This window comes from Geotrypetes seraphini, chromosome 2, assembly GCF_902459505.1.
Source record: "Geotrypetes seraphini chromosome 2, aGeoSer1.1, whole genome shotgun sequence".
NCBI lineage: Eukaryota > Metazoa > Chordata > Amphibia > Gymnophiona > Dermophiidae > Geotrypetes > Geotrypetes seraphini.
Window position 1 is genome coordinate 428,414,509 of NC_047085.1, and position 26,450 is coordinate 428,440,958.

Sequence of the window (26,450 nt, forward strand, 5' to 3'; positions counted from 1 at the left end):
GACGGCAGGACATCCAGACAAATGTCAGCCAAACAGGCAGAGACTTTCTTGGACTTTAGGTGAAATTTCAGGAGCAGAGAGATAGATCTTGGAGTCATCAGCATATTGGTGATACTGGAAGCCATGGGAGGAGATTAGGGCACTGAGGGAAGAGGTGTAGATGGAGAAGAGGTCCTAAAGCAGAACCCTGTGGTACATGGACTGCTAGTGGGGTAGCAGGGCAGCAAAGGACCCACTAACACATACACTAAAGTTGCGTTGGGAAAAGTAGGAGTTAAACCAGGAGAGGACAGCGTATCAAGGAGTAAGCTGTGATTAACAGTATCAAATGAGTAAAGACCCTTAGATCTGGCCTTGAACAAGTCACTGCAGACTTTAGTAAGGGCAGTCTCTGTGGAGTGTTGAGACGAAAGCCAGATTGTAGAGGGTAGTTAGTGATTACATATTCCATACTGGGCGAAGGTGTGTTCTGTGTGTATGAAAGACATGGTTCTCTGTTAGCATTGACTGTGCAGGATCAATCTGTATTAGTCTGGCTTATTTAGATTTACAATGGGTGTATTGATGTTCTACTGCTCATTGCAGTATGTAAGATGTTGCCTTTTTCTAGGTACATTTGTTGTGCGATATGTGGATTATTACTAAAAATCATGCTTTTCATATAGATGAGGGGGGTGGTCAAAAAAATGATGGGCCCCAGGTGTCACATATGCTAGGTACACCACTGATATGCTGTCTCGTCTCTCCCCCTTTCTACCTTACTCTTTAGTCAGTGCTGCACTCATCTACCACAAAAGCAAGGGAAGTGTGTCCCTGTGGCTTGCTGGTGATTGACTCATTTTGCTCACCAGAACCAATTGGCAGCAAAAGATGGGAAAGCTATTGTACTTTCAGACAACATATATTTACCACTTGACCCTGAAGCAGAGGGAACGGAGTAAAAAGACCAGAGGAATTATCCATCTCTAGCTGATTTATGGACCGCTTGGTTTCCTGGGCCAACTAATGCCTATAAGCCACTCTGTCTAAGCAGTAGGCTCCCCAGTCTCTGTGGTTGCCACAGACTGCAAAAGGAACCTCATTTCTTTGGATAAATGAGGGAGTGTAATGAAGTAGATAACAGAGGAGAAAGATTTGAGAAGTTTTGATCTAGAAGCCTGCCCCAGATTCTGCTGGAACTGTGCCTATTTGCAAAAAAGTGAAAGAACAGGTAGAACCGTTTGCGACTCCTGCAATTGTAAGACAGGTTTTGCATAAAGAATGCAGAGAAAGGACTGAAAGCAGAGGCATTCGCATATAATTCAATTTTATTTTAAAATACCAATATGAGGGTCAGGCAATATTATATACAAGGGGTGTTCAACAATTTATCTACCCGAGTATGAAAGAAAGTAGCAAGCGTGTTGAAACAAATTTGTGCATGTTGTAACATGTCTCTATGTTACTCATGCACAGTTGTGGCTCAGTATAAGTCTAACATTCTAAGAGACAGGATGTCAGATGCAAATCAAGTAAGAGACTGCTAGATTTTGAGCACCGTTCAGTGATAAAATTTCTCACAAAAGAAGGGAAAAAGCCAAAGGAGATCCACAAACGCATGACTGTAGTTTATGGTGAGTCTGCCCCCATCTTCCTATAAAGTAAAATTTTGGAGTAAGCAATTTAAATGGGGTAGAGAGTCCATTGAAGATGACCCTCACACTGGATGGCCTGTGGAAGCAACTTCCACAGAAATGTGCATATCAGACAAAGGCTTCTCAAATAGCTGACGAAATGGGCATCTCGGCAGGTAGTTTGGAAAATAATTCATGAAAAGTTGGATATGTCCAAGGTTAGTGTAAGATGGGTTCCAAGAATGCCGATGCCATATCAGAATGCCACATGGCTCCAGGGTTGTCAGGATAACTTGGAGATGCTATGTGAAGACTAAGTGATAGACCTAAGTCTCATCTCCAGTTACCAAATAATGAAAAAAAATTCAGAGATCTCGAGTCCAAAATGGAGTCAATGCAGTGGAAGCACAAGTCATCCCCCACCCCAAAAAAGTTCAAAACAGAAAAATCTACAGGCAAAGTTCATGGCAATTGTCTTCTGTGATGAAGGACATTTGCTTCTGGAGTTCATGCCACACAAGACAACCATAATTAGGGAGAATTACTTATGCCAACACAATGATCACTTTGTAGAAGTTAATCAAGGAGAAATGATGAGGAAAACTCAACAGCAGGTGTGCTGCTTCTTCACGACAATGCACATGTCACAACAATCGCAGGCTGTCATCCAAGAATGTGGGTTTCTGCAGCTGAATCATCTACCCTAAAGTCCTGACCTGGCTCCCTAGGATTATTTCCTGTTCTGAATTTTGAAGAAATCTCTCCAGGGACAGAAGTTTTCAAATGACGACGATATCAAGGAAGCTGCGATGTCCTGGTTTGAAGGTCAAACAGAAGAATTCTTTGCAAAGGGGTTAGTCATTGCATGAAAATTGGTTGAAGTGTATGGAACTCTTCTTTCCTACTGAGGTAGATAAATTATTGAATACCCCTCATACAGCAACAGTACCAGAATCATTAAAGTGCTGCCATTAGTATTTCTTTTAAGTATGCTTGAGCTGTTAATGTACATACTTGTAAAGGGTAAGAAACACCAAAATTGAAAGAAATGTTGAGTAATAGAATGACAGATGTAATTATTACCTTTGGAAAATGGATTGCTCTGGGCTTGCAGTCGAATTTTTACAACATCCAGTGGTGTAACTAAAATTTAGAAAAGCATAATTTATTCAAAATTAACAATGTTCAATGCAAATTTTACCAAAAATAAAAGCTATATATTCAGCAGTCATGATCAGCAGACTAAGTGAAGCACTGTGCTTAAGTATAGTCAGTGCCATGATCCAACATTCCTCCCCCTTGCAGCCTTTTCCCCCCCTTCTCCCCCTTATGGTATCCAGCATGTCCCCTCTTTGCTCTCTCTCCCTCCTCCTCCACCATTGCTGCCCCCCCACCCATTAAGAGTTTCCCCACTTACTCCTTCCCCCTGAACTAGAAGAGGTCCCATGTACTTCCTTCCCCCAACAAGCCCTCCTCCTAGATCCATCTTACCAACTTGGTAATCTAGTGGTACTTTGAGGCAGGAGCGATCCCCACTTACTTCTACCCATTCTGTCTCTATAATAAAAGTGGCAGCTGTGACTTCCAACAGCAATCTCATGAAATTGCCACTGGAGGTTGAAGCAGCCATTTTGGGATTAGGGGTGGCAAGTAAGGAAGAAAATAGGACTGGGAGATTGTTTATACAAGAGACCTATTTTTATGCCTTTTTTGACCAAAATAATCTCAATTTATTTTCAAGTATATAGAGCATATGTGCAGAGTACTGAATGCAAAGTCCTTAACCTATTGGATGCCATATTCAGGAAGCAGCTGATCATTGCCACTATCTAACTAAGCCCCAGTACTGTTTCCCCTTATCAAGGTAATTCTGCCCTTTAGTGATTTTTCCTTTTACATCCTTAATATTACACATACATGATGATTAAAATTGTGTTATTTATTCCCTTCTCATGTGTGGTTAATAGTTTATATTGTTGTCCTGTTTTCATCATTGTAATACTTTGTAGGTTCTGGTTTTAAATGTATTTTATTGTATACCACCTTTGAAATACTTATTGAATTGTGGCAAACATAGTAAATGACGGCAGATAAAGACATGAATGGTCCATCCAGTCTGCCCAACCATACATGCTCCAGATATTCTCACATGTGGGTGATGTCATCCACGGAGCCCAGTACGGACAGTCCTAAAGTGTACCGTCACTAACTTTTTAGAAGTGTCTAGATGGCCTGTACTGTACTTTGAAATACATCAGGATATGCATTGGTCAGACAGTCAACAATTCCTTTTGAATATTGGACTGAAAAATTTTTACATACACTTTGAAGAGGGGATAGAGGAGTTGTTACATGTGTTAAGAACCAAATATCCTACATTATTCCCTTAACATGTATTATATTAAATGTAATGCACATTAGCACAAGGTACATAATAATGACTTGCAAAACATGCAAATATATGGAAAGCACCTCATTAATGTGGAATTTCAATAACACAGCTTGAGTTGAGCACTAAATTGTGTTACTCATATAACACCAACTCAAAAGCTGCCATTATTTTTCCTGCCTGGGAGTTCTGGGCCACATACTACATTACATTAGTGTCTTCTATTCCACAAATGCCTTTCGGTTGCAGGCGGATTACAAAAGAATTGGTTGGTCTGGGCATAACCAGTGAAATTACAAGATAGATAATAAGAAGCATTAGGGTCTGGGGATATATTGAGAAGGTTTTTTTGATTTGACAAATTTCCAGGTGAATCTTAAAGAGGCCAGAACTGAATAGTGGCCCTCACTTTTCCCCCTCCTCTGGAGATTTTCCATTACTAACTGAACCAGTCTCTGGTGACCTAGAGGAATAAGGAAAAGAGTGATCTCCATTCACTCATTCTAACCCCCTTTAAGCCTCTGGGTTCAAAATATTGCCCAAAATCCCAAAGACTAAGATACATTGCAGAATATCGCAGACCCTGGACTCTGTTGTGGTCAACCTTCTACAGTCCAGAAACCAAGCCAGAGGCGGGCAAAGGAGTACTAATAAGTGTCTGATGAAAGCAGAGTCCACTCCTGACAAAACTGTAGAAAAAGACAGCCTGTGAGGGAGGAAGACACGCCTGATCTTTGGGGTGCTCTCTCTCTTTTTTTTTTTTTTAATGAGGCTTAGCCACTGCACAGGAATCTGAGGATACCTGGAATTAGAACTGTGGTAACGTGGGCATTTGGGAATGTTTCTAGGAAGAAAAACCTGAGTATCCCCGATGACACTTGCAGGAAGAACGAAGAGAACGACGATCCCCTCCCAACGTCCAGAGAAACTGGTTCACAGGGAGCAACATAAGGTGGCATTCACAACACCAGAGTAGAGAGAGGTCAGCCAGACCTATACCAACAAGAATCTGGCCCTTTAAAAAAACCCAAAAAACTACCACTGAAGGTGATCTTTAAGGCAGCGTCCTCATCCAAAGACAGATCCAAGGAGTTTGGGCTCAGACACTGCATCAGCAGAGAACATACTAAGAACTCAAATGAGATCATAAAGGGTGCCTGGCACCGCAACCACACCAACCAGCACCAGCGGAAGACAGGCATGCATCTCCATAGAGGATGCATAGCACATGCCTGAATGACATACACGCGCCATAAAGGAAATGGCCACCGCCACTCGGCTACCTGAGGATACAAAAAAAAAAAAAAAAAAAAAGTTTGTAACATAACATCCACCCTGCAATCATGAGAGTCCTGAAACCTCAACTCCCCATCACTAGGGACGGCTGTGCGCTGGAAGACCTGTGCAATGGCGGAATCTACCTCAGGTTGTTCAAACCTGTCAAAAATCAAGATTCGGCTTTAGCAGATTGGAAAAAGCTTTCCAGGGATCACATTGTTCTGAAATCAGACCAAGGAGCTGTGGACTTAATGGAAAAAAAAAAAAAAAGCACAGAATGGTCCTGGACCGAAGCCAGAGAATTGGAAGGTGGAAAATCCAAATGGCATTCTTTCAAATCATCAGTCGTAAAGAGGCAGACAGCATCCCACTGCAAATGTGAAGAAGGATCAGCACCTCCAAATCTAGATGGCTCAGGGCAGCCGAAGAGACCAGTGTCAGCAAAGGCAGCCGAATCCAAATACAGTGGCAGGAGACAGAAGAATCATAAAAACTACATGGCAACCACTACAATTGAGATCAGCCACAGCCAGATAAGAAAGCTCCTGAACAGGAAGCTTTGCCTTAGATACCATAGACCGAAAAAGCCCCGATGCACCCACCTGCTGCATCAAACGAGCAGGGTCTAAGGATATGCCGTTCAGAGGATCCAAATAAAAGCTGGTGAAAAGGCCCACTCTGCAACCATTGTCAGACAAAGAAGCAAAATACAACAAATCTGCAGTAAGGGCACGGTAAATCAAAGACCAAAAAAAAAAACTGCAGACAACTGTACAAGATGCAGGCGATGTTTATTTTAGTAAACAATTTGTTGCATACAGATAGACCACCTTATGATAGGTAAAGGGACCTGACACAGACCGTGTTTCGATTAACACATGTTCATCAGGGGTCCCTAAGATGGTTGTTATAAGGTATATTCGCAACAATTTAGCCAGATCTGTAAGATACAGTATCTGATGAGGCTTCTCACTGCTGAAAGAGCTACAATAATCAAACAGAAATAAACTTGCAACTAAAGCAGTTTACATTAAAATTTAAAATATATATTTTAAAGGAGATTGAACAGACAACAAAATAACACTATTAAGGGAAGTAGGTGTTAAAGTTACAATTTTTATAATAATAATTTTAAAAAAGGATTAAGGCTAGAATAGGGGGCAGAGGGTAATTAAAAAAAATAAATAAATAAAGAGTCCGGCTTAGAAACAAATAAACTTAAATCTCGAAAGCATCTAAACAAAAACATCTTAAGATTTGATTTAAATTTAGAAATGCAGTTTTTGGAGACAGATGGGGTAAGCCTTAAATGCCCAAATGACTGTCCTTTAAGATAAATGAGCCACAATTATTACGCTGAATTAAAGACAAAAAGTTGAAGTGAATGCTAACAGGTAATGAGTACTGACAGGTGTCTTACGATTGATAGGAATCAGCAAAATCACTTCTATATGGGGGGTTTCCTATATAAGAAGAGCAAACCTAGGGATGGGTGGGAGGGAAGATAAGTGTAGAAACATGAATTTATAACACTATGGGCCACCAAAAAGTAGCTCAAGAGAGTCTAACAGAATTAAAAACTAAAAATTATCTATATTAGAAAGAGAAAACAAGCATATCCATATAGTTATTTATCAATAAGTTGAATAAAATATTTAACTATGCTACATTAAAAAGCAAGTCAGTTCTTACCAATCAATGATGTAAGCAAAGCCCCAGAAGAGGAAGCTATTATCTGCTGAGTGAGTGTTATTTGATCTAGTTCACTTGAAGGCTTTTCAGTTTCCATATTTTTATCCAGTAGAATATGAACCTGCAAAAGACAGGTAATAAAATGTAGCGCAGAGCTTCCCCCAAACCACACTTACAAAAAGAACAAAAATCATGAAAAAAATGCAAGCCTGCTATCTTTATGCAATGTGTTTTAAAGGGAAAGTTATTCATTCAGTTGTTACAATTTTTTCCATTTCATAAAGCACCTTTCATACCAGGGTAATCAACACTACACACTGAAGATAGCAATTAAAATCAAAAAGCTTTAAGTTTACCTTACTCAGTTATATCCAAACATCTGAATTTGTTTGCCACCTACCCTTATAATTTGAAAATGACTGATAGGAACATTACATTTTGGTGGCTGCAATGGTCTTATGCAATGTTATCCTCAGAAAGCTAAGTCTGAGGAAAAACCCATGATGCAAAATCTAGCAAAAAGAAGTAGGGTTGACCAAAGGTCTTCCAAAAGCAGACTGGAGAATCCATAAGGTGTAATTTATTGTACAACTCTTCAAAACTTGTACGTACTCATATTTATATAGTTATGTTTTCTTATTCATATTATGTTTTTAATTTTAGTAAAAAATGTTGTTCTTATTAACATAACATTTGCATTTCTAGACCGCAAAACCACACAGTTCTATGTGGTTTACAATAAGTAGAGACAGAGTTTCAAGTAATGACAGTCAAATTCCCCAAAAATCTAGCAAACTTAGATTTCAGTAATTTTCTGAAATGTATATATGATGAAGAAAAGGAGAACAATTTATGAAGCTCTGGTATCCAACTGTCAGCTTGATATGCAAACAGTGGTTGTATGAATCTTTTGTAGATGCAGCCGTGTACAGAGGGAAACACAAATAATTACATTACATTAGTGATTTCTATTCCACCATTACCTTGAGGTTCAAGGCGGATTACATCCAAACTAAAACAAGAATTACATTAAAAATTTGAAGGGATAGAATAATGATGTATAGTCATGAAAAAATTAGGACACCCCATGAAATATTCAGTTCTTTCTTAAGAAATGTTAACATAATCAATGACAAATCTTTTTTTGTTTATATCTGGAAAAGAAAGCGATATATAATTGCAGGTAAATAACAAAACTTTTCCTTGATTTATTCATGAAACAAGATAGCCAAAAAAATACGTAATCTAACAGAGGAATAAATTAGGACACCCCCATATATCTCCCACTTAAAGTGGCTCAATTCACACACAGGTGTATCACATCAGGTGCACATGATTAGAACATCGTTGCTCAGCATTTTGAAGGAGGTTTGCCCTACTTAAACCTCAGACATTTAATTTGGTGTGCTCATGACTTCTGCAGTGAGAGTGAATGCCATGGTGAGATCAAAAGAACTGTCCGAGGTGTTCAGAAAGAAGACTGTAAAAGTTTATAAGTCTGGTAAGAGATTTAAAAAGATCTCAAAAGATTTTGATATTAGCCATTCCATGGTCCGTAAAATAGTGTACAAGTGGAGTACTTTCCAAACAACTGCCAACATACCTAGGTCTGGCCGTCCATGCAAGTTGACCCCTAGAGCAGACTTCAAGATAATAAAAGAAATCTCCACAGGCAATGTTTTGTGGGGCCAGAATCCAAATATTTCCAGATGTGGCAAGAGTAACCCAACTTAGACGAAAAGCTTTCTTAGCTTTGAAATCTAAGGTAGTGCCACATTTTTTCTGAAATTTCCGTGTAAGCGTTTGATAACTTTTCAGGATAAGGATTACGTATTTTTTGATCCTATTCAATTAGAGTATTTTCTTGAACATTCTTGAACCCCTTTTTTGTAAGTTGGGGTAGAATTTTCCTTTCTTAGTTATAATAATTTCAATGAAAATAGGAGTTTAAATAGTTAAATGCCTCTATAAAATTAAGGGTGTTATCCCTTATTGATTACTAAATTTTATGTTATTATGTAATATAATTCTTTCTCTTCAATGATGTGGGCTTGATGGGATTTCTGATTTTCTATGACTGATTTAAGTTGTATTAAGAAATAATATTTCTATATTTTTTGTGTAAATTCCCATATCCTGTATACTTGTTTGGATACATTAATTAAAAAAAAAAAAAGAAATCTCCAAAAACCCTAAAATGTCATCATGGGACCTACAACAGGCTCTTGCTACTGTTGATGTGAAAGTACATGCCTCTACAATCAGAAAGACTGCACAAATTTAACTTGCATGGGAGGTGTGCAAGGAGGAAACCTTTGCTCTCTAAGAGAAAAATCAAGGCCAGACTGATGTTTTCCAGAGAGAACGTACAAAAACACCAGGACTTCTGGAATAGTGTTCTATGGACAGATGAGTCTAAAATTGAATTATTTGGACACCAGAAAAGAGGCCATGTTTGGCATAAACCAAATACAGCATTCCAGGAAAAGAACTTCATACCAACTGTGAAGCATATTAGTGGAAGTGTCATGGTTTAGGGAAGCTATGCTGCAGAAGGACCTGGCCAGCTCACCATCATAGAATCCACCATGAATTCTACCATGTATCAGAGGGTGCTTGAGGAACATGTGAAACTATCTGTGAGAAAATTAAAGCTGAAGCGAAACTGGACCCTGCAACACAACAATGATCCAAAACATACCAGTAAATCCACTGAGGAGTGGGCCAAACATTCCTCAGACCGATGTCCGAGACTGGTAGATACAAGAAGCATCTCTTTGCAGTTATTTCAGCCAAAGGAGGTAACACTAGCTATTAGGGTGTCCTAATTTATTCCTCAGTTAAACTATACATTTTTGTGGATATCTTTTGTTTCATGAGTAAATCAAGGAAAATTTTTGTTGTTTACCTGCAATTACATCATTTTCTTTTCCAGAGATAAATAATTAAAAAAAGATTTGACACGGATATGTGAACATTTCTTAAGATAGAACTGAATATTTCATGAGGTGTCCTAATTATTTCACATGACTATATCGTAATGGACATTCTGGAGCAAATAAAGTAAATAAATCCACCAGATAACCAGGTGTCTGGCCATACAGAGCCTTATGGCCAACTGTCCCAAATTTATATATCTATACCAACATTCAAAAACTGTTCTACTCACGTACTTCCCATATTACCTTACCATTACTGTACTCGACTGACCTTATCATGGTCCTATGTTACTTGTACTTGTATCCTCACCTCTCATGTACGATCTTCTATTTAACTCCTGTTAACTGCATCGACCATCACAGTGTATTGCGGTATACAAATAAAATTTTATGTTGTTATGTTATGTAGAAAGAAAACTGGGAGAAAATTAATGGAAAAGTAGGGGAGATACAAGGATATAAATATGTTAGAGTTTTGTGGACCAAATACAGTATTGAGAATTTACAAGGGATTGCAGAAATCATATACAAGAGGATCCCCTCCACAGGCGGCTATGTGGAATTCTTGGTTACATGAACCTTTTGAAGACAAATTGGGTAAATATTTATCTTTGGACAGACATATTTAGTCTTCGTGACATAGACTTAATATAAAATCATTCACAGATTATTATATATTACTCTGGTAGTCCTGGCAAGAGTAAATGGTAGTGGAATGGCTGACTGTTGGACAGGCTGTGGGATGCGAGATACACTCTCACCAGAGGTGAAAGAAAGGCAATAAAGAAGGTTTGAGCCTGGGTGGAAGACCAAATAAGTGACCATCAGGGTATTCGGCACTATATTAACCCACAAAAATGTTTATTAGGAGTGGGGTAGAAAGCTCAGGAGGTGCATGGAAGCAGTCTTAATGATCTACCGATGAATCTGTAGTCCTTGGTTGTACAAATGGTGATGGCACAAGCTTGGGAGACAATAGAATGGTATCTGAAATCTAGGGAGATAATGTTTTTTGATAAATTGTCTTGTATGCTTCAACACAAATTTGTGTTCTTTCAGACCATCTGGAGCCCCAGCTGCTGTTTCTAATAGATAATGTGGATAAAAGAATTGGGGGGAATTCTGATGGGTTAGTCACATGTATGACAGGATTATGTAATAGGAATGGGGATTAAGAGTATTGTAATTTTTGGATCATAAGACGCACCGGCTCATAAAACACACCCACCTGTAAAGGAGGAAAAACCAAGAAAAAAAATATTTGGTTCAGAATTTTCTTCTTCTTGGATTTTTCTCCTCTACACGTAGGTGCGTCTGGTGGTCTAGTGCTGGGAAGCCCGCAGCCCAAAGCTGCCCGGGAACATTTTTTAGTGGTGGTGGTCCAGCATGGTTTCCTGGATGGCTGTCTTGGTATTTAGAAGAGCGACGCACAACACAGAAGCGCAATCTTTGCGTTTCCTGCCTGGTCCCGCGCCACTCTGCGATTGACTGCAGCCAATCACAGATCGGTGAGACCAGGCAGGAAGCGCAAAGATCGCGCTCTTGTGTTGTGCGTCGCTATTCTAAATACCAAGGCAGCCGTCCAGGAAATCGCACCAGACCACAGCCACTAAAAAGGTACCGGGAAGGGGGGGGTGCGTAGTGTATTTGGTCCATAAGATGTACCCCCTTTTTGGGGGTGGAAAAAGTGCGTCTTATGGTCCGAAAAATACGGTATATTGTATTGCCTTGTTGAATAGCTTTTTACTTGGCCTTCAAGGATGTAGAATGTGTCCAGATTACGAAGAAGAAGAAGATGGTATCCAATGAACACAAGACATAAGAACCCGAGTTGATTCCGTTGGAGAAATCTGGAGTTTAAAACTTGGCTGTAAACTTTGGTGCATTTGCTGCAGGAGAAGCATATTGCAGCTTTGTAAAAAGGGGCCCTGTCTCTAGCATCTATTCCCTGGTATAAACCAAATTGATCTAAGTTTACTACAGTTTCCAACAGCTGTCCCAACATAACAATTTTGATTAAGTTGAGAATCACAGTAATCCCTTCTAGACTCAGAGGGCAATTAGAGATGTGCCCTTTTTTAAAGTATTTTTAATCAAAGGCTAACAAAATGATATGCCGTATATATCTGAATATAAGACGATCCAAAAATAAGTCAAGGTACCCTTTTTCCCCAAAAAAGAAGGAAAAAAGATTGACTCAAATATAAGCCAGGGTGTGTATGTTAATATTTATGTGCCCTGCCAGAATCTGCACCCAGGCCCCCTCACTCCCTGCCAGGCTCTCCACCCTGTTCCACCTATCTCCCTGCCCTGTATCCTGTCCCCCATTCTCTCCCGATTTCCACCAAGCCTGCTGGATGACCTGGTGGTCCAGTGGTAGGCCAGGACAAGAGGATCCCTCCTGTCCATCTGACTGACAGGTTTTTTTTACCTACCACCCGCATACCTTTATGAATCCCTGATGTACTGGGCAGGAGCGAGCTTTCTGCACTCCTGCCCCAAGCTCCTCCCTGAATGGCTACCTCAAGTTCTTGCGGCCCAGCGTTGTACTGGGTATGAGTGAGCTTTCTGCACCCATGATCGGCCCCAAGACGCTTCCTGAATGGCTGCCACCAGTTCTCATGAGTCCTGTGAAAACTGGTGGCAGCCATTCAGTGCAAACACCTCACTCCTGCCCGGTACACTTCTGGCCCACAATAACTCACAGAGTCGTTCAGAGGGGCTCAGCGTGGAGCAGGAGTGTGGAAACCTTGCTCTTGCTTGGTACACCACTGGACCACCAAGGATTCATAAAGGTACCCGAGGGGAGGCAAAAAAATTGTCAGTCGGCCAGGACAGGAGACAGCCCTCCTGTCCCGGCTCACCAAGTTTCAAGTTTATTTAAAATTTATTATACTGTCCACTCAAACCTTCTAAGCGGTGGAGACCTGCAACAAGTCCGGGAGGGGGGCAGAAGTTGGAGATCTTGAGGGCTGCATTGACTGACTTTAGATCCCGTATCAGTCTGCAGTTGTCAGAGTCTTTCTTGGGCATGATAAAATATACCGAGTATCTGTCCAAGCCCCTTTCGCCTTTTGGTGCAGCTTCTATGACTCCTAGATCTCTGAGCCTCTGTACTGTTGCCAGAACTCTGACTGATTAGTCCAGCTTTTCCTAAGGAGAATTTATTATTAGATCTGGAAGGGGTCAAAAATATTCTAGCTTGAATCCCTTCTGAATGACGTCCAGCACCCAGCAGTTTGAAAAGCTACATCCATGCATGCAAAAATTATGCCAGCTTGTCCCTCACCATAGGAAGGGGGGGGGGGGGGCTATAGGCCTAGCATCATTGCTGCCTTTTGGAGGCAGCAGTGGCCCAGGATCCGGATGCCTGGGGGCACCTGGCACTCCTGTAATGGTCTCTGGGAAGCCGACGTTCCCAAGTACTATCGAAAACACCTAGAGCCACAAAAATTTCACTAACTGGACCCTTGTGGGCCCCGCAGACTGCTGTCAATTAAGGACTTTGGCTTACAATCTGCCACACTGGCCATCAGATCATCAAGAGCCTTGCCAAAGAGCAATTGCCCTTTAAAGGGGAGTTTGCTCAAGGTCGCCTTAGATGCTGAATCTCCTGCCCATTGCCTGGACCACCAACTACAAACTAAAACTAAACACAGAAAAACAAAAGTCTTTTTGGCAAGCCCCAATAACAAAATAACGAAAACATAGTTAAAAATAAACGACCACGAATATCCAATATCCCAAACCATAAAAATACTGGATATCACACTAGATACACATCTAACCATGGCTGACCACACAAATTTACTGGTGAAGAAATACGCTGTGGAAGCTAAGGACTATCAAAAAATATTTTGACACAACATCCTTTAGGTACTGGTGCAGTCACTGATCCTATCTATCCTGGACTACTGCAACATCATCTTCCTGGGTATCCCACAAAAAACAGTAAAAAATTGAGATTAGTACAGAACACTGCGGTCCACTTAATCTTCGGACTGAGAAAAAAAGACCACATTAGCCCCTATTACAAAAACCTACACTGGTTACCAATGGAAGTGCGAATACTATTCAAATTTGCATGTATCTGTTTCAAACAAGTCTGGGGTCTAGCATCTTCCTAGTTGCAAACACACTTCATTCATAATAAAGGCATCGTTCATGACCATGAGAAATCTAAGAAAAATCCGCACATTCTTCGAAAAAAAGCAATTCCTTCTATTGGTACAATCTCTTATCCTTGGGATGATAAGACTACTGCAACATACCATGTCCCGCGACCATGATAAAGCAACTGCAGACAATACAGAATACAGCCATAAGACTTGTCTATTCACTAAAAAAATATGACCATATCACAGAGGCATACCAAGACTCGCACTGGCTTCCAATAGAAGCGAGATTGCACTTCAAATTCTACTGCTTACTTTACAAGGCTATCAACGGAGAAATCCCAACCTACTGGAATAACCGACTAAATCAATCCTCCTCAACCAGACACAGAAGAACCCACTCACTATTCTCTCATCCATCATCCAAAAATGTCAAACGAAAAAAACTTTGACAACCTAATAGCCTCCAAAGCAGCTAAACTGGACAGACAAATCACCACCCTGTTATCTTCAACTACAAACTACAACACCTTCAAGAGAGATACTAAAACCATACTCTTCAAAAAACATATAAAACCTATCCAGCACGACTAATCCCAATCCAACATCCAACACTCTCTATACCCTTAGTACTCTCTAATATTCTTCAATTTACCTAAAGTTATCTAAAACCACATAATTCACCCCATTCTTATCTCCTAAAGACTTCTACTTCCAGTTGGTAACTCTTTACCCAACGTTTTTTTTGTGGGGGGGGGGGGTTTATTACCTTAAAAATTTTATATCATCGCTTATTCTATATTCTTTCAAATTTTGAATGTAATTCTTGTTTTTAGTTTGAATGTAATCCGCCTTGAACCGCAAGGTAATGGCGGAATAGAAATCACTAATGTAATGTAATGTAATTCTACACAACCCCACATGAACCACCAGAAACAAAAACATCTTTGCATACCCAAAGATCACAGGCTGTAAATACAAATCCTTCCTAGACAGAACCTTCATGTACCAAGCAAACTGAGAGCAATCCTGGCTGGGAAACTGCATAAATGAAGCCCAATAGCACTACAACGCATTCTGAAAATCAATTAAAACCACTCTATTCGACAAATTTATTACCTAAACAGATGACCTTCTCTCACTATGTTATTTCCCCACTGCAATTCCTGATGAAATCTCTCAGGTATCTCTAACCTCTCATATTTTCCTTCCCCATATAACCCCGTTCTCTTATGTAACTTTTCTCTCCATGCATCTGTAATTCTGTAACTCCAATCTCTTATGTAACATTTCCTCTTAATGCATTCTGTAATTCGCTGATTGTCCAGCCTTCTTTCAATGTGAACCGCCTAGAAGTCATTTGAATATGGCGGTATAGAAAAATAAAGTTATTATTATTATAAAGTTATTATTATTGATCCAGAGCATTCTGCAAGCAGAGATCTTAGGACCCTAAAAGGTCATAGCACATTCACTATGTAACCAACCCTGCGGTTATCCAGGTCTCCTGCCCAAGCTGAGCTCTGAATGGCATGCTTGGGTGACAAATGATGCTGCTGCCCCGGTCTCAAATTGTCTCTTAATGACAAAATCCAGTCTGCAGTCCTAGGAGTCCTTCAGAACCACTCCACCTTCAATGGGAAGGGATGTATGTTTAATAACTTGCGTCACTAGGGAATCTACCTTTGGCGTATTAAACAGCTGCTGGAACTTGTCTTCCATTGGATAGAGCTTGGTCATAGATTTGGCTACTCTCAGGGACCTCCCACTGATCAGTTAGCATCCTGGTAATGTCTGGATGTGAAGGAAAGCAAGTTGCCTGTGCCTTTGTACTGCTCATGAGCTAGCACTGTGTGGCAGAAGTCTAGGGTAGTTCCCACTAATTCCTAGAGGGATCCTGTAATGATTCCCTTCAGAGCAGTTGGCTTGAACAGCCTACATACCATCAGGTCCTCTCTTAAGTTCAGGGCTGCCATTTGATCATTGTCTAACCCAGTGGTAGGCAAACTCATTAGTCAAGAGCCAAAATCAGCAGTACAACTATTAAGATTATTTTTGAAAGCCTTACCCCATGACCGCTTGCGCTACGACGACTACGTCAACCCGAATGACACCCTGCTCGCCCACACGTAGTCGAAATCGATTCGTAGCAGAACCTAGAGAATGACACGGAGAAAAAATTTGTCTCCGTCCCCGCAAACTCGGTCCCCGTCCCCGCCAACCATCTGATCCCATCCACACAAGCCTTGAATAGTTTTATACTGAACTTATTAAAGTATAAAAAAACAAACAATATTCTGTACAATTGTTAATTTATAAATCAGCGTCTTCTCCCCACTCTCTTCCCCATTTCCCTTCAATGTCCTCAGCCCACTCTCTCCACTTCCCTTCAGCGCACGCACATAAAAACAAGCAAGCAATTTTATATCATTTTTATTCTATTCATTCATAGAAATTAAAGTCTAAAATAATGCCAGTCACATAACAAAACATGATTTTACAAAAATAATTCCCTGCACAGTCAAGCCTGCAAGGATTACTAGATGTCTTTCAGCAGCTCCCCTCCCTCCCTCTCCTTCGTGGCCAGGTCAAAATGATCTACCAACAATAAAATTTTTTTAGAAAACCACAAAGCACACTTTACACAGAGAAATATTAATCATCATTTATATTCTGTGGGTTTTCAAAGAGGTCAAGGCAGATGACTTTATGCAATGTCACCTCAGTAACAACTATACAAAAATAGACAAATATATCCCCTCCCTTTTTACTAAACCGCGATGGCGGTTTTTAGCGCAAGGAGCTGCGCTGCTCTCGATGCTCATAGGCTCCCTGCGCTAAAAATCGCTATTGTGAGTTAGTAAAAGGGGACCGTAGTGCAAAATATAGACAGCAGATATAAATTCTCAAAACGGACACATTTTGATCACTAAATTGAAAATAAAATCATTTTTCCTACTTTTGTTGTCTGGTAATTTCATCAGTCTCTGGTTGCACTTTATTCTTCTGACTGTACATCCAATATTTCTTCCCTTCTTTCAGCCTCCTGTATGCTTCCTCTCCTCCAGACTTCATTCCCTCTCCCCATTTTTTCTTTCTTTCACCCTGCCCCCTTCTTTCTTTCTCTCCATGCCCCCTTTCTTTCTTTGTTTTTCTCTCTCTTCGTGCCCCATTTCTTTCTGTCTTTCTCTCTACATGCTCCCTTTCTATCTGTCTACCGTCTCCCTTCTTTCTTTCTGTCTCCCTGTCCCTCCCCCTTTCTTTCCTTCTTCCTGCCCTCCCACAAGCCACCATCATTGGGGAACAGGCCGCCGCCGAGTTTGGAGCTCTCCCTGCTTCCCCCTTCCCCGTAAAGAGGACGATGAAGTGCAAGGCCGACCAACTATCGCCACCCGACGTCAATTCTAATGTCAGAGAGGAAGTTCCAGGCCAGCCAGGCGAGAGTTGGTCAGCCCTGCACTTCATCGTCCTCTTCACGGGGAAGAGAAGCAGGGAGAGCTCAGAACTCGGCGTCGACCTGTTCCCCGATGGCGGCAGTAGCAGCCTCTTCCCCAATGGCGGTGGCTTGGGGGAGGGCAGGAAGAAAGAAAGGGGGAGGGACACTGAGACAGAAAGAAAGGAGGGAGACGGTAGACAGATAGAAAGGGGGCATGGAGAAAGAAAGAAATGGGGCATGATGAGAGAAAGACAGACATACAGAAAGAAAGGGAGCATGGAGAGAGAAAGAAAGAAGGGGGCAGGGTGAAAGAAAGAAAAAGTAGGGGGAGGGAATGAGGTCTGGAGAAGGGAAGCAGGGAGAGCTCAGAACTCGGCGGTGGCCTGTTCCCAGATGGTGGCGGTAGCAGCCTATTCCCCGATGGCGGTGGCTTGGGGGAGGGCAGTAAAAAAGGGAAGGGAAGCAGGTTGGGCACCCCTGCTCTAGACGAGCCACGAGCCACACTCAAGTGGCTAAAGAGCCGCAGTTTACCGACCATTGGTCTAGCCCACCAAGCTGAGATGCTTACTTTCCAAGCGCAGAGGACCTCAACGGAGAAGAGAAGCATGGACTATGAACCCTCTTCATCCAAAACCTATGCTGCCTAGGTCCCCAACATTTGAGCATGGCTTAGACAAGGGGACCCTATGCCCTTCATGGAAACTAGCCCAAGTGCCACTGTTGCCGAGGATCCCCCCACCCCCACCCAAAGGGCAAGACTGGCTTTTGTAGCTTAAATCGGGCCGGAGGGAAATCTGGTCGCTAAGGGGTCACAAACTGATCGGTACACGATCAGTTTGCTTAGTGAATCTAGCCCCTTGTTTGGCAAGTGAGTGAGCAGATTGGAAGGAGGTCATGAGAAATTTGAAATGAAGTTGGCATGAGTACGTGATTTGAGCCATAGCTGTTCAGCAGATCTGGAACAGGTACATAAGTAGCTCTTTAACATACTAACAACATATTTTACTACTGTTATGCTAACAATATCGTACATTTTATGTTAATTTCTACCTTCTCCACACCACCTTGAGTGAATCTCTTCATAAAAGTGGTTATTAAATCGCAATAAATAAATAAGCACTCCTGTATGGCCCATCCAATTTGCCCAAGGTGGCCAGTATTGGAATTGACACTCCATGCAGGATTAGTTTCCTCATGATTAAATACTAGTATCACAAACAGAGCAGTTGAAAATTTGCCATCATACCAACTCCATATATGTAGCTACATATGATGCAATATTGGAAGATAACACAATTATCATGCCAATAGTCCAAAAAAGTATAATCACATAAGCCAATATATGATTAATTCAACCTTAAGATCTTCTCCCCCCACATATTGAGACACACAGTACATGTATTCATAGCATGAGTGTGAAACAAAAATATATACCTCATTTATTAGAGTACCATATAAGTGTCAATTTAGGGAGAAAGCTATAGGAAGATGGTGGTGTGAAGTATTGTGTTCACTAGAGTTTACTAGATTATAGTGATCACAGGGTGACGGATGTGCAAAAAAAAAATCAAGCCAGTTTGTGTTGAGTTTTACTATGCACTCTAGGATAGCTGTAGTCCAATCTGCCCCTGAAACAAGAGTGACCCACATCCAACATGATATAAATACAGTAGTCAAAAAGCAAGCGTGTTATGCAATACCATGCTATGGCATATGTTAATTAAAAATGCGATTATTGCAGAAAACACACATCAGTAGTGCATCAGTATCTGCTAAAGTCATACATATCTCAAAAACAAATTGCTACTGCATTTCAAGATACAACCGCCGTGGAAGTTAGCAATATTTCTACCTCAATTATAAGAAAACGATTCAATGTTTAAACCTTTTCTTTCGTTACCTGCCACCAAATAAACGGCCAGAACAGTTTCTTCCCAGCTCACTATCCTTTCGGCATTGACTATACAATTTAGAACAGCATTCCCCAACACCAGCCCTAGGCATCTCTTCTACCCACTATGGAATACATAAGAACACACAGCTGTACCCCGTGCGAGAGAGCGTGAAACTGAAAAAGGATCACTGAACTGCATGAGTGAGTCACGTGTCCCCGCTCTTCGCAAACTTGGCTCCCAGCCCCCAAACGCACTTTCGGCAATCAGCAAAACCAGCCCCTCCTCTTTGTTTCGGCAATCAGCAAAACCAGCCCCTCCTCTTTGTTAAATGCCGACAATAATTTGAGGAAGCTAGAACCGCAGGAGCCGTTCACGCACAAATAATGTATTTCAGTAGATTTGCTGCAGATTCAGTGACTCTGTGAAGGACAATATATCTCTGTTTATTAGCATTTCTTTATAGGGCCCGGCAATTCCCTATTTTATTTCTCATTATCAAAAGAACAAATGTAATCTTTGGTAGACGAGCACGAACGGCACCATCCTCTTTCCGTTAGCGAGCCCCCCCCCCCCCCCCGACTATCAACTATATTTTTATTTTTTTCCTGTTGACCCAGTATAGTTTCGTGCAACGGAGCCTTTCTCAATCGGACTTTTCAGCCGGGTCGAGACGACGGACTCCCGGCGTAGAAGTGACGAACCTGCTGTTCCAGGGAAACTCGCGGACACCTTTACACGCGTTGGGGGGGGTCCGGCGGGAAACTGAAATCAGAGAAAGAGAGGCGGCGGAGAGTCACTTCATCCCTACCCCTTCATTTTCCTTTCAAGAGGCTTTCGTGCAGGTGCTCTGCGGGTGAGTTGGGGGGGGGGGGAGGGGGCACGTTTCATCGTCAACCGTTGCGGCAATATGCAGCAGCCGTGCTAGCCGATCTCCCATTAGGGAAGACTTTTTTTTTTTTCGTCCCTTCGTTTTTATGACTACCTCAGACGTGAGTTTTGGTGGTAACGCGCTCTTGTCTCCGCACCGTACAGTTTAAACTGTTAAAGCTAACAGGCGTAGTGCACAGCCTCGTGCAGGGTATTACAGTACTGCACGCGTGCACTGACGTTACCGGTTGGGCGTCCTCTTGTTTTCGGTGAGTTCACGTGCAGAAGTGAAGCTAAGGGAGCTTTAAACCCAGCAACTTTACTACTAACTGCAATTTGTAGGCATCCCTCCATGTCCTAAACGTAAGCGCCACCTTTATTTATACGAGGTGGAATGGACACTGCCCAGTCAATTGTTGACAAAGAGGTGTGGCAATTGGTAAGCTACTCTGATTCGCTGAACCACGCTGGCGCTTTTTAAATGTAGCTAGGTGGAGCAGAGGGGAAAGACTAATTTCAGTTGTGTGCGGGCTCTGATTGGTAAGTTATAAAATGTGTGCGTGCTTGCTTTCATGAAGAAAATTGTATATAACGCCTGTGGATGCTTAGTAGCTAGCAGATAATCACAGACGAGGTATTTTCTGCTGTATTCTTGAATAGCTAACCTTTGCAATTGTTGAATAAGGTTAAGAAAACACATTTTTAATTTGCTAACCTTTGTTTTATTGGTTTGTTTTTCTGATGCGTAGGTAACTCACCCCTCAAAAGAGAAGAATGTAAAGTATGTAACTTGTTTTCTGACGATGAAATCTTCTTGTTCAAACCTGGATACTAAAACACAATTAAACTGTAAGTTGTATTGAGACTTTTAGAAAAGATTTCCTTATAAAATGTTGGATCACTTTACCTGACATGATTTATGCAGTAAAATGAAACCCTGTGTTGTGAGAAGTTGAGGGTACTGTAATAGTCTCTCCCCCACAATGGATATCATTTAGACAAGATCCCTTTTATAAAGCCAAAATAGCAATCCTGCTAGCTAAATGCTTCAGGATCGCTACCATGGCTTTGTAAGAGGGATAATTAGTTGAAAACTCAAGAAACAATATACAGACTTTTTCTTTGGCTAACCTCCATAACTGATATTTGATCCTCGGAGCCAAAATAGACTATATTGTTGGTTTTCTGATTGTAACATAGTAAATGATGGTAGATTAAAGAGCTGTGTGATCCATCCAGTCTGCCCAACGGTCATTCATTGTTAAGGTAATGTTGAACCAACAATCTAGGATATTATCCCAGGACAAGCAGGCAGCATATTCTCTACATGTGGGTGGTCGCGGACAGCTTTTCAAACAAACTTGATTGAAGATCTCAAAGTTTGCTAGTGCTGCCCAGGCATGCGTGTGCCCTCCTGCTCCACTTGAGGGCGCACCCCCTCCTCCTGTCTCTCTTCTTTGCGTTCTCTAAGTGCCTTTCTAGCACCGCAGCTTCTTTGTTTTCCTCGGGAGTCGCTGTGCGGTTTGTTAATTCCTTGTGCTACTTGTTTTTCATTTTTTGGTTTTTTTTCAATTCGGAGACCGGGGGCTCCATGTTCACCGCGGCCGTTTGTACCTTATGTCCCGGCCTCTTACCGGGTTTAAGAAGGGCTCCCAGCGCGGTGGGGTTATTTTACTTACAGACCCGCACCTCTGGTGTATTTTGTGCTTGGGTGCGGATCACACACGGACTCCTGTCCTCGTTGTGCCACCCTTCAACCTCGGGCTCTTCGGCAACGTAGGGCCAGGATTGCGGAGCTCTTCGCCATGGAGGCTGCTCCTGCTTCAACCCCGGTCTCTGGCTCGATGTCGGCCTCGAAGACCTCGGCTCTGGGTAAGTCCCCTCTTCCTCCTTCAGATTCAGTTCAACTACCGAAGAAGCCTTCCTCGGAGTCTCTGGCCATCTGGCTAGTCCCCCCGGCCTTGACGAGACCACCCTCAAAAGCCTCCAAGAGTGCTTCCACCATACGAGAATACTCATTCTCGAGGTCGCCCTCGGTGGAACGCACTGCTGCACCTGCCCGGCCTAATATGGTCACGGTGCCTATGTTCGAGAAAGTATTGAAGGCTATTATCTCCTCGGAGCTCTCCTCGGCGTTGGCTCAGCTTGGTCCGGCCTCGCGCGTTGTGGACCAGCCTGAGTGTCGCGCCAAGGCTTCTCGGGGCAAGGCACGTCGATCTCGGCGTCTGTCCTCATCTGACTCCTCGCCTCTCCCTTTGAGGCATGCTTCTCCCTCGAGCCGCTTTGCGAAGCGCCCCCAGGATTCCCCCCCCCCCCCCCCCCCCGAGGCGGGGTAGGTCTCTGGGTCCTCGCACTACCGGCTCCATTAAGACCTCGGACCTCACCCTGTCTAACCCGAGTCTGTTGAGGTCGCCGGTCCGGTTGGGTACCCCACTCCGGGAGGAGCTGACCTCGGGGGACCCTACTTCCTGAGGCTTGTCCTCGGGCTGAGATTCTCCGGGGCGCCGTCATTGCACATCGGCGGCACGTGCCCCAACGTCCTCCCCTCCGGGGGTTTCTGAGCGCAAGCTTTTGTCGACCCCTCCTCATTCTCTTAGCGGGGCTTCCTCGGCGTCCATGCTTGTGGATACGGATGTGCCACGCAGTATTCCAGGGAGGCTTCTCCCTCCTTTTCTGCTGTCCTGTGGTCTCGTTCCACCACTCCCCTCGAGGGGCATTCTGAAGGCAGGCCCCCTCTTCCTTCACTAGATTTGTTCAGGACATGGGGAAAGCCTTAAACTTGGACTTCCTTCCTTCTTCCTGGGAGGAGAAATGGGGAGCAGTGCTTTTATTCACTGCATTTTTTGATATGTACGTAGCGTTCTGTGTGAGCTCGGTTTCTAAAGACTTTTAGTTGTTTATATCTCCTTTTTGTATTCTTCAAGGGACGCCTCAAACGTTTGGGGCAGCGTCCGAAGCCTCCATCGCTCAATGGGTCCAGGAGGACATTCTTTATGCTTGCTTGCTGGCAGGGAAGCGGTTGGCGAAAGAACTTCATGACCATTCCGCTGGAGCGATGGCTACTTCTTGGGCTCGGCCCAGAGGTTTTTTCCTTGGAGGAGATTTGTCTCGTGGCTAATTGGTCTTCCGAGAGTGCTTTCTCTCTGCATTTCTGCTTGGATGTGGGGGCGCATGCGGTAGGGGGCGTTTTGTGCTTCGGTTGTTGTGGAGGCGGCGTTTGTTTCCCACCCAAATTGAGGATTGCTTTGCTACATCCCATTGGTCTCTGGATTCATCTGCTGCTGTTGCTAGGGAAGGAAAAATTATATTCTTACCTGTTAATTTTCTTTCCCTTAGACGCAGCAGATGAATCCAGAGCCCCACCCTTTCTGGATATTGTCTCTCGGTTTTTTCTTTTGCAACTTTCGCAGTTTGTTATTATGGCAGGTTGTTTTCTGTATTATTGCATTTTGAGATTTGTTATGGGAAAGAAGTTTTTTACATGCTATGCCTATTGCTGGTTACGTGTGCTTGGGCAAGGAGCTATACTGATGAGACAGGAGGAGTGCCAGCCAATAGGACCACCTGTTAATCAGTTTCTCTATCTCCGCCTGCTGGTAGATGTGAGCTATCCCATTGGTCTCTGGATTCATCTGCTGCGTCTAAGGGAAAGAAAATTAACAGGTAAGAACATAATTTTTCCTTCTCTCCCTCGACGGCCCCCATACTATTTCAGGGCAGCAGTCGCACAAGTCAGGGGTGCGGAAGTCAGGCGCGAGCTTTCCGCGTTCCCTCCTGGCCCCGTGCTGTTTGATGAATGGCTGCCGGAAGTTCCCGCCAGTCATTCAAAAAGTGGCACGGGCCCAAGCGGGAGCGCAGAAAGCTTAGTTCTAACCTCCGCGCTCCTGACTCGTGCATCTGCTGCCCTGAAATAGTACGGAGCCATCGAGGGAGAGAAGGAAGAATTTTAAAAGGTACAGGACCACCAGGCTGCTTTAAAAAGGGACGGCAACGGGGGTGGGGTGGGGTGTTTGTTTTTTAAAAGGTGGTCCTGCAGTGGCAGCGGGCAGGTGGTGTTCTGAAAGGTGGTGCGACTGCGTAGGGGAGTTGTGCATCGTGGTGGGGGGGTACAAATTTTGTATCTTCGCTTCATAAGATGGACAGAGATTTCCACCCAGTTTTGGGTGGATAAGTGCGTCTTATGGAGCGAAAAATACAGTATATGACCTTTTGAAAGTGCTGGCAAAGGTGTCTGAGTATTCTATTTCAGCCTACTGAATGTTCTGGGTTAGGAGTGGGCTGGTGATTCAACCTCCAAGGCAACTCCTCTCGGCTGCCTTTTAAGGGGCAGTTGTTGTTTGGCAAGAGTTTGGATGACCTCATGAAGTCGTTGATGGACCATCACCTGAAGATCCTGCCGGATAGTTGAGCATGATTCAAGGGTTCTGGGTGTCCTGCGTTTCGTGGCTCCCGACAAAATTTTCACCAAGGGTTGGTATGAGGGCTACAGGCACTGTCAGCCTGCCGCCGCCCTGACCTGCCTGTAAGACACAATGATGCTGAGAACCTCTCTGCATATAGGGGGTTGGCTCTCTGAGTTTCTATCTGCCTGGATGCACGTTATGGCAGACTAGTGGGTCTTGGAAATTATTCAGTCAGGCTACTAGCTGGAATTTGCCCAGCTCCTGTCAGACTGGTTCATGTCTTCTCCTGCCGGGATACTGAACAAAGTGTGCAAAGTCCAGGCTCCTGTTCAGCGCTTGCTGGATATTCAAGCAATAGAATCGGTGCCAAGCGCACTTTTGGGCTCTGGTAGATACTCTTTATCATACCAAAGACAGGATCAGAAGATTGGAGACCTATTCTGGATCTGCAGCACGTCAGTGCGGCTCTCAAGATTCATAAGAACATAAGAATAGCTTTACTGGATCAGAACAATGGTCCATCAAGCCCAGTAGCCTGTTCTCATGGTGGCCAATCCAGGTCAGTAGTACTTGGCCCAAATCCAAGGAGTAGCAGTTTTCTATGCTACCAATCCATGGCAAGCAGGAAATTGTCCAAACCTTTCTTAACACCAGCTACGCTATCCACGCTTACCACAACCTTTGGCAATGCGTTCTGGATGGAGACCATGCGGTTGATCATTACAGCAGTGACTCTGGGGAAATTTCTGGCCTCCATGGATCTTAGGGAGGCATATTTGCACATTCCCATTTTTCCAGATCACAGCAAGTTCTATGGTTTCATGTGCTGGATCAGCATTATCAGTTTTCGGCCCTGCCCTTTAGACTGGCAACAGCGCCCAAGAACTTCGCCAAACTGACGGTGGTAGTAGCAGCTCATCTGAGGAAGATGGGATTGCAGGTTCACCTTTATCTGGATGACTGGTTGATCAGAGTGCCCTCAGAGTGCCCTCGTTGGAAGAGAAAATAACATAAGAACATAAGCAATGCCTCTGCTGGGTCAGACCTGAGATCCATCGTGCCCAGTAGTCCGCTCACGCGGTGGCCCAACAGGTCCAGGACCTGTGCAGTAATCCTCTATCTATACCCCTCTATCCCCTTTTCCAGCAGGAAATTGTCCAATCCTTTCTTGAACCCCAGTACTGTACTCTGCCATATTACGCTCTCTGGAAGCGCATTCCAGGTGTCCACCACACGTTGGGTAAAGAGAGACGCACTACTTTGGAGAAAGTGCTCCATGTACTAGAAGACCTGGGCTGGATTGTCAAGAAGAGCCATCAAACACCCATGCAGTCGCTGGAATACCTGGGAGTTCTTTTCAATACGGCGGTAGGCCGTGTTTACCTGCCCGAGGCTCAGAAACAGAAGCTGTGTGCACAGATTTCGGAGCTATTGAAGATGGCGGCCCCTTCAGCGCAAGACTATACAGATTCTGGGTTCCATGGTTGCCACACTGGATGTGGTTCCCTGGGCGAGGGCGCACATGTGTCCTATTCAGACTGCCTTGCTCTCTCACTGGGCGCCCCACCAAGATGCATTAGAGATGAAACTGTTATAGACTGGGGAGACCAGAGTGAGCATGACCTGGTGGCTTCATCCTCAGTCACTCTGCTAGGGCTTTTCATTGCATATTGCCTCCTGAATTGTGGTAACCACAGATGCCAGCCTTCATGGCTGGGAGAGCTCACTAAGATCATTGCCCACTTCACGGCTGTTGGACTCCATCACAGAGGAAGTGGTCAATCAACCGACTAGATCTCCGAGCCATTCGTCTAGCCTTGAAA

At 43.3% G+C, this 26,450-nt stretch overlaps 2 protein-coding genes across 17 annotated transcripts in view; one reads left to right on the forward strand and one right to left on the reverse strand.

The window, feature by feature from the left end:
• The window catches only part of SLC25A40 (solute carrier family 25 member 40), a 142,740-nt gene extending 122,165 nt beyond the window's left edge, over positions 1-20,575 (reverse strand). The window contains exons 1-4 of one of the 12 annotated variants that reach the window (XM_033931235.1): positions 20,470-20,565; positions 16,095-16,182; positions 6,973-7,093; positions 2,697-2,756 (exon numbers count right to left, since the gene is read on the reverse strand). In XM_033931235.1, coding sequence (XP_033787126.1) covers positions 2,697-2,756; positions 6,973-7,069 — 157 coding nt within the window. In that variant the 5' untranslated portion in view covers positions 7,070-7,093; positions 16,095-16,182; positions 20,470-20,565. The other 11 variants (XM_033931233.1, XM_033931238.1, XM_033931234.1 and 8 more) reach the window with 11 other exon arrangements.
• Positions 19,635-26,450, forward strand: part of DBF4 (DBF4 zinc finger) — a 151,034-nt gene continuing 144,218 nt past the window's right edge. Inside the window, exons 1-2 of one of the 5 annotated variants that reach the window (XM_033931229.1) lie at positions 19,635-20,210; positions 20,974-21,073. In XM_033931229.1, the coding sequence (XP_033787120.1) occupies positions 21,028-21,073 (46 nt within the window). In that variant the 5' untranslated portion in view covers positions 19,635-20,210; positions 20,974-21,027. Of the gene's footprint in view, positions 20,211-20,622; positions 20,765-20,801; positions 20,859-20,973; positions 21,074-26,450 lie in introns of those variants that run through there. The other 4 variants (XM_033931226.1, XM_033931230.1, XM_033931227.1 and 1 more) reach the window with 4 other exon arrangements.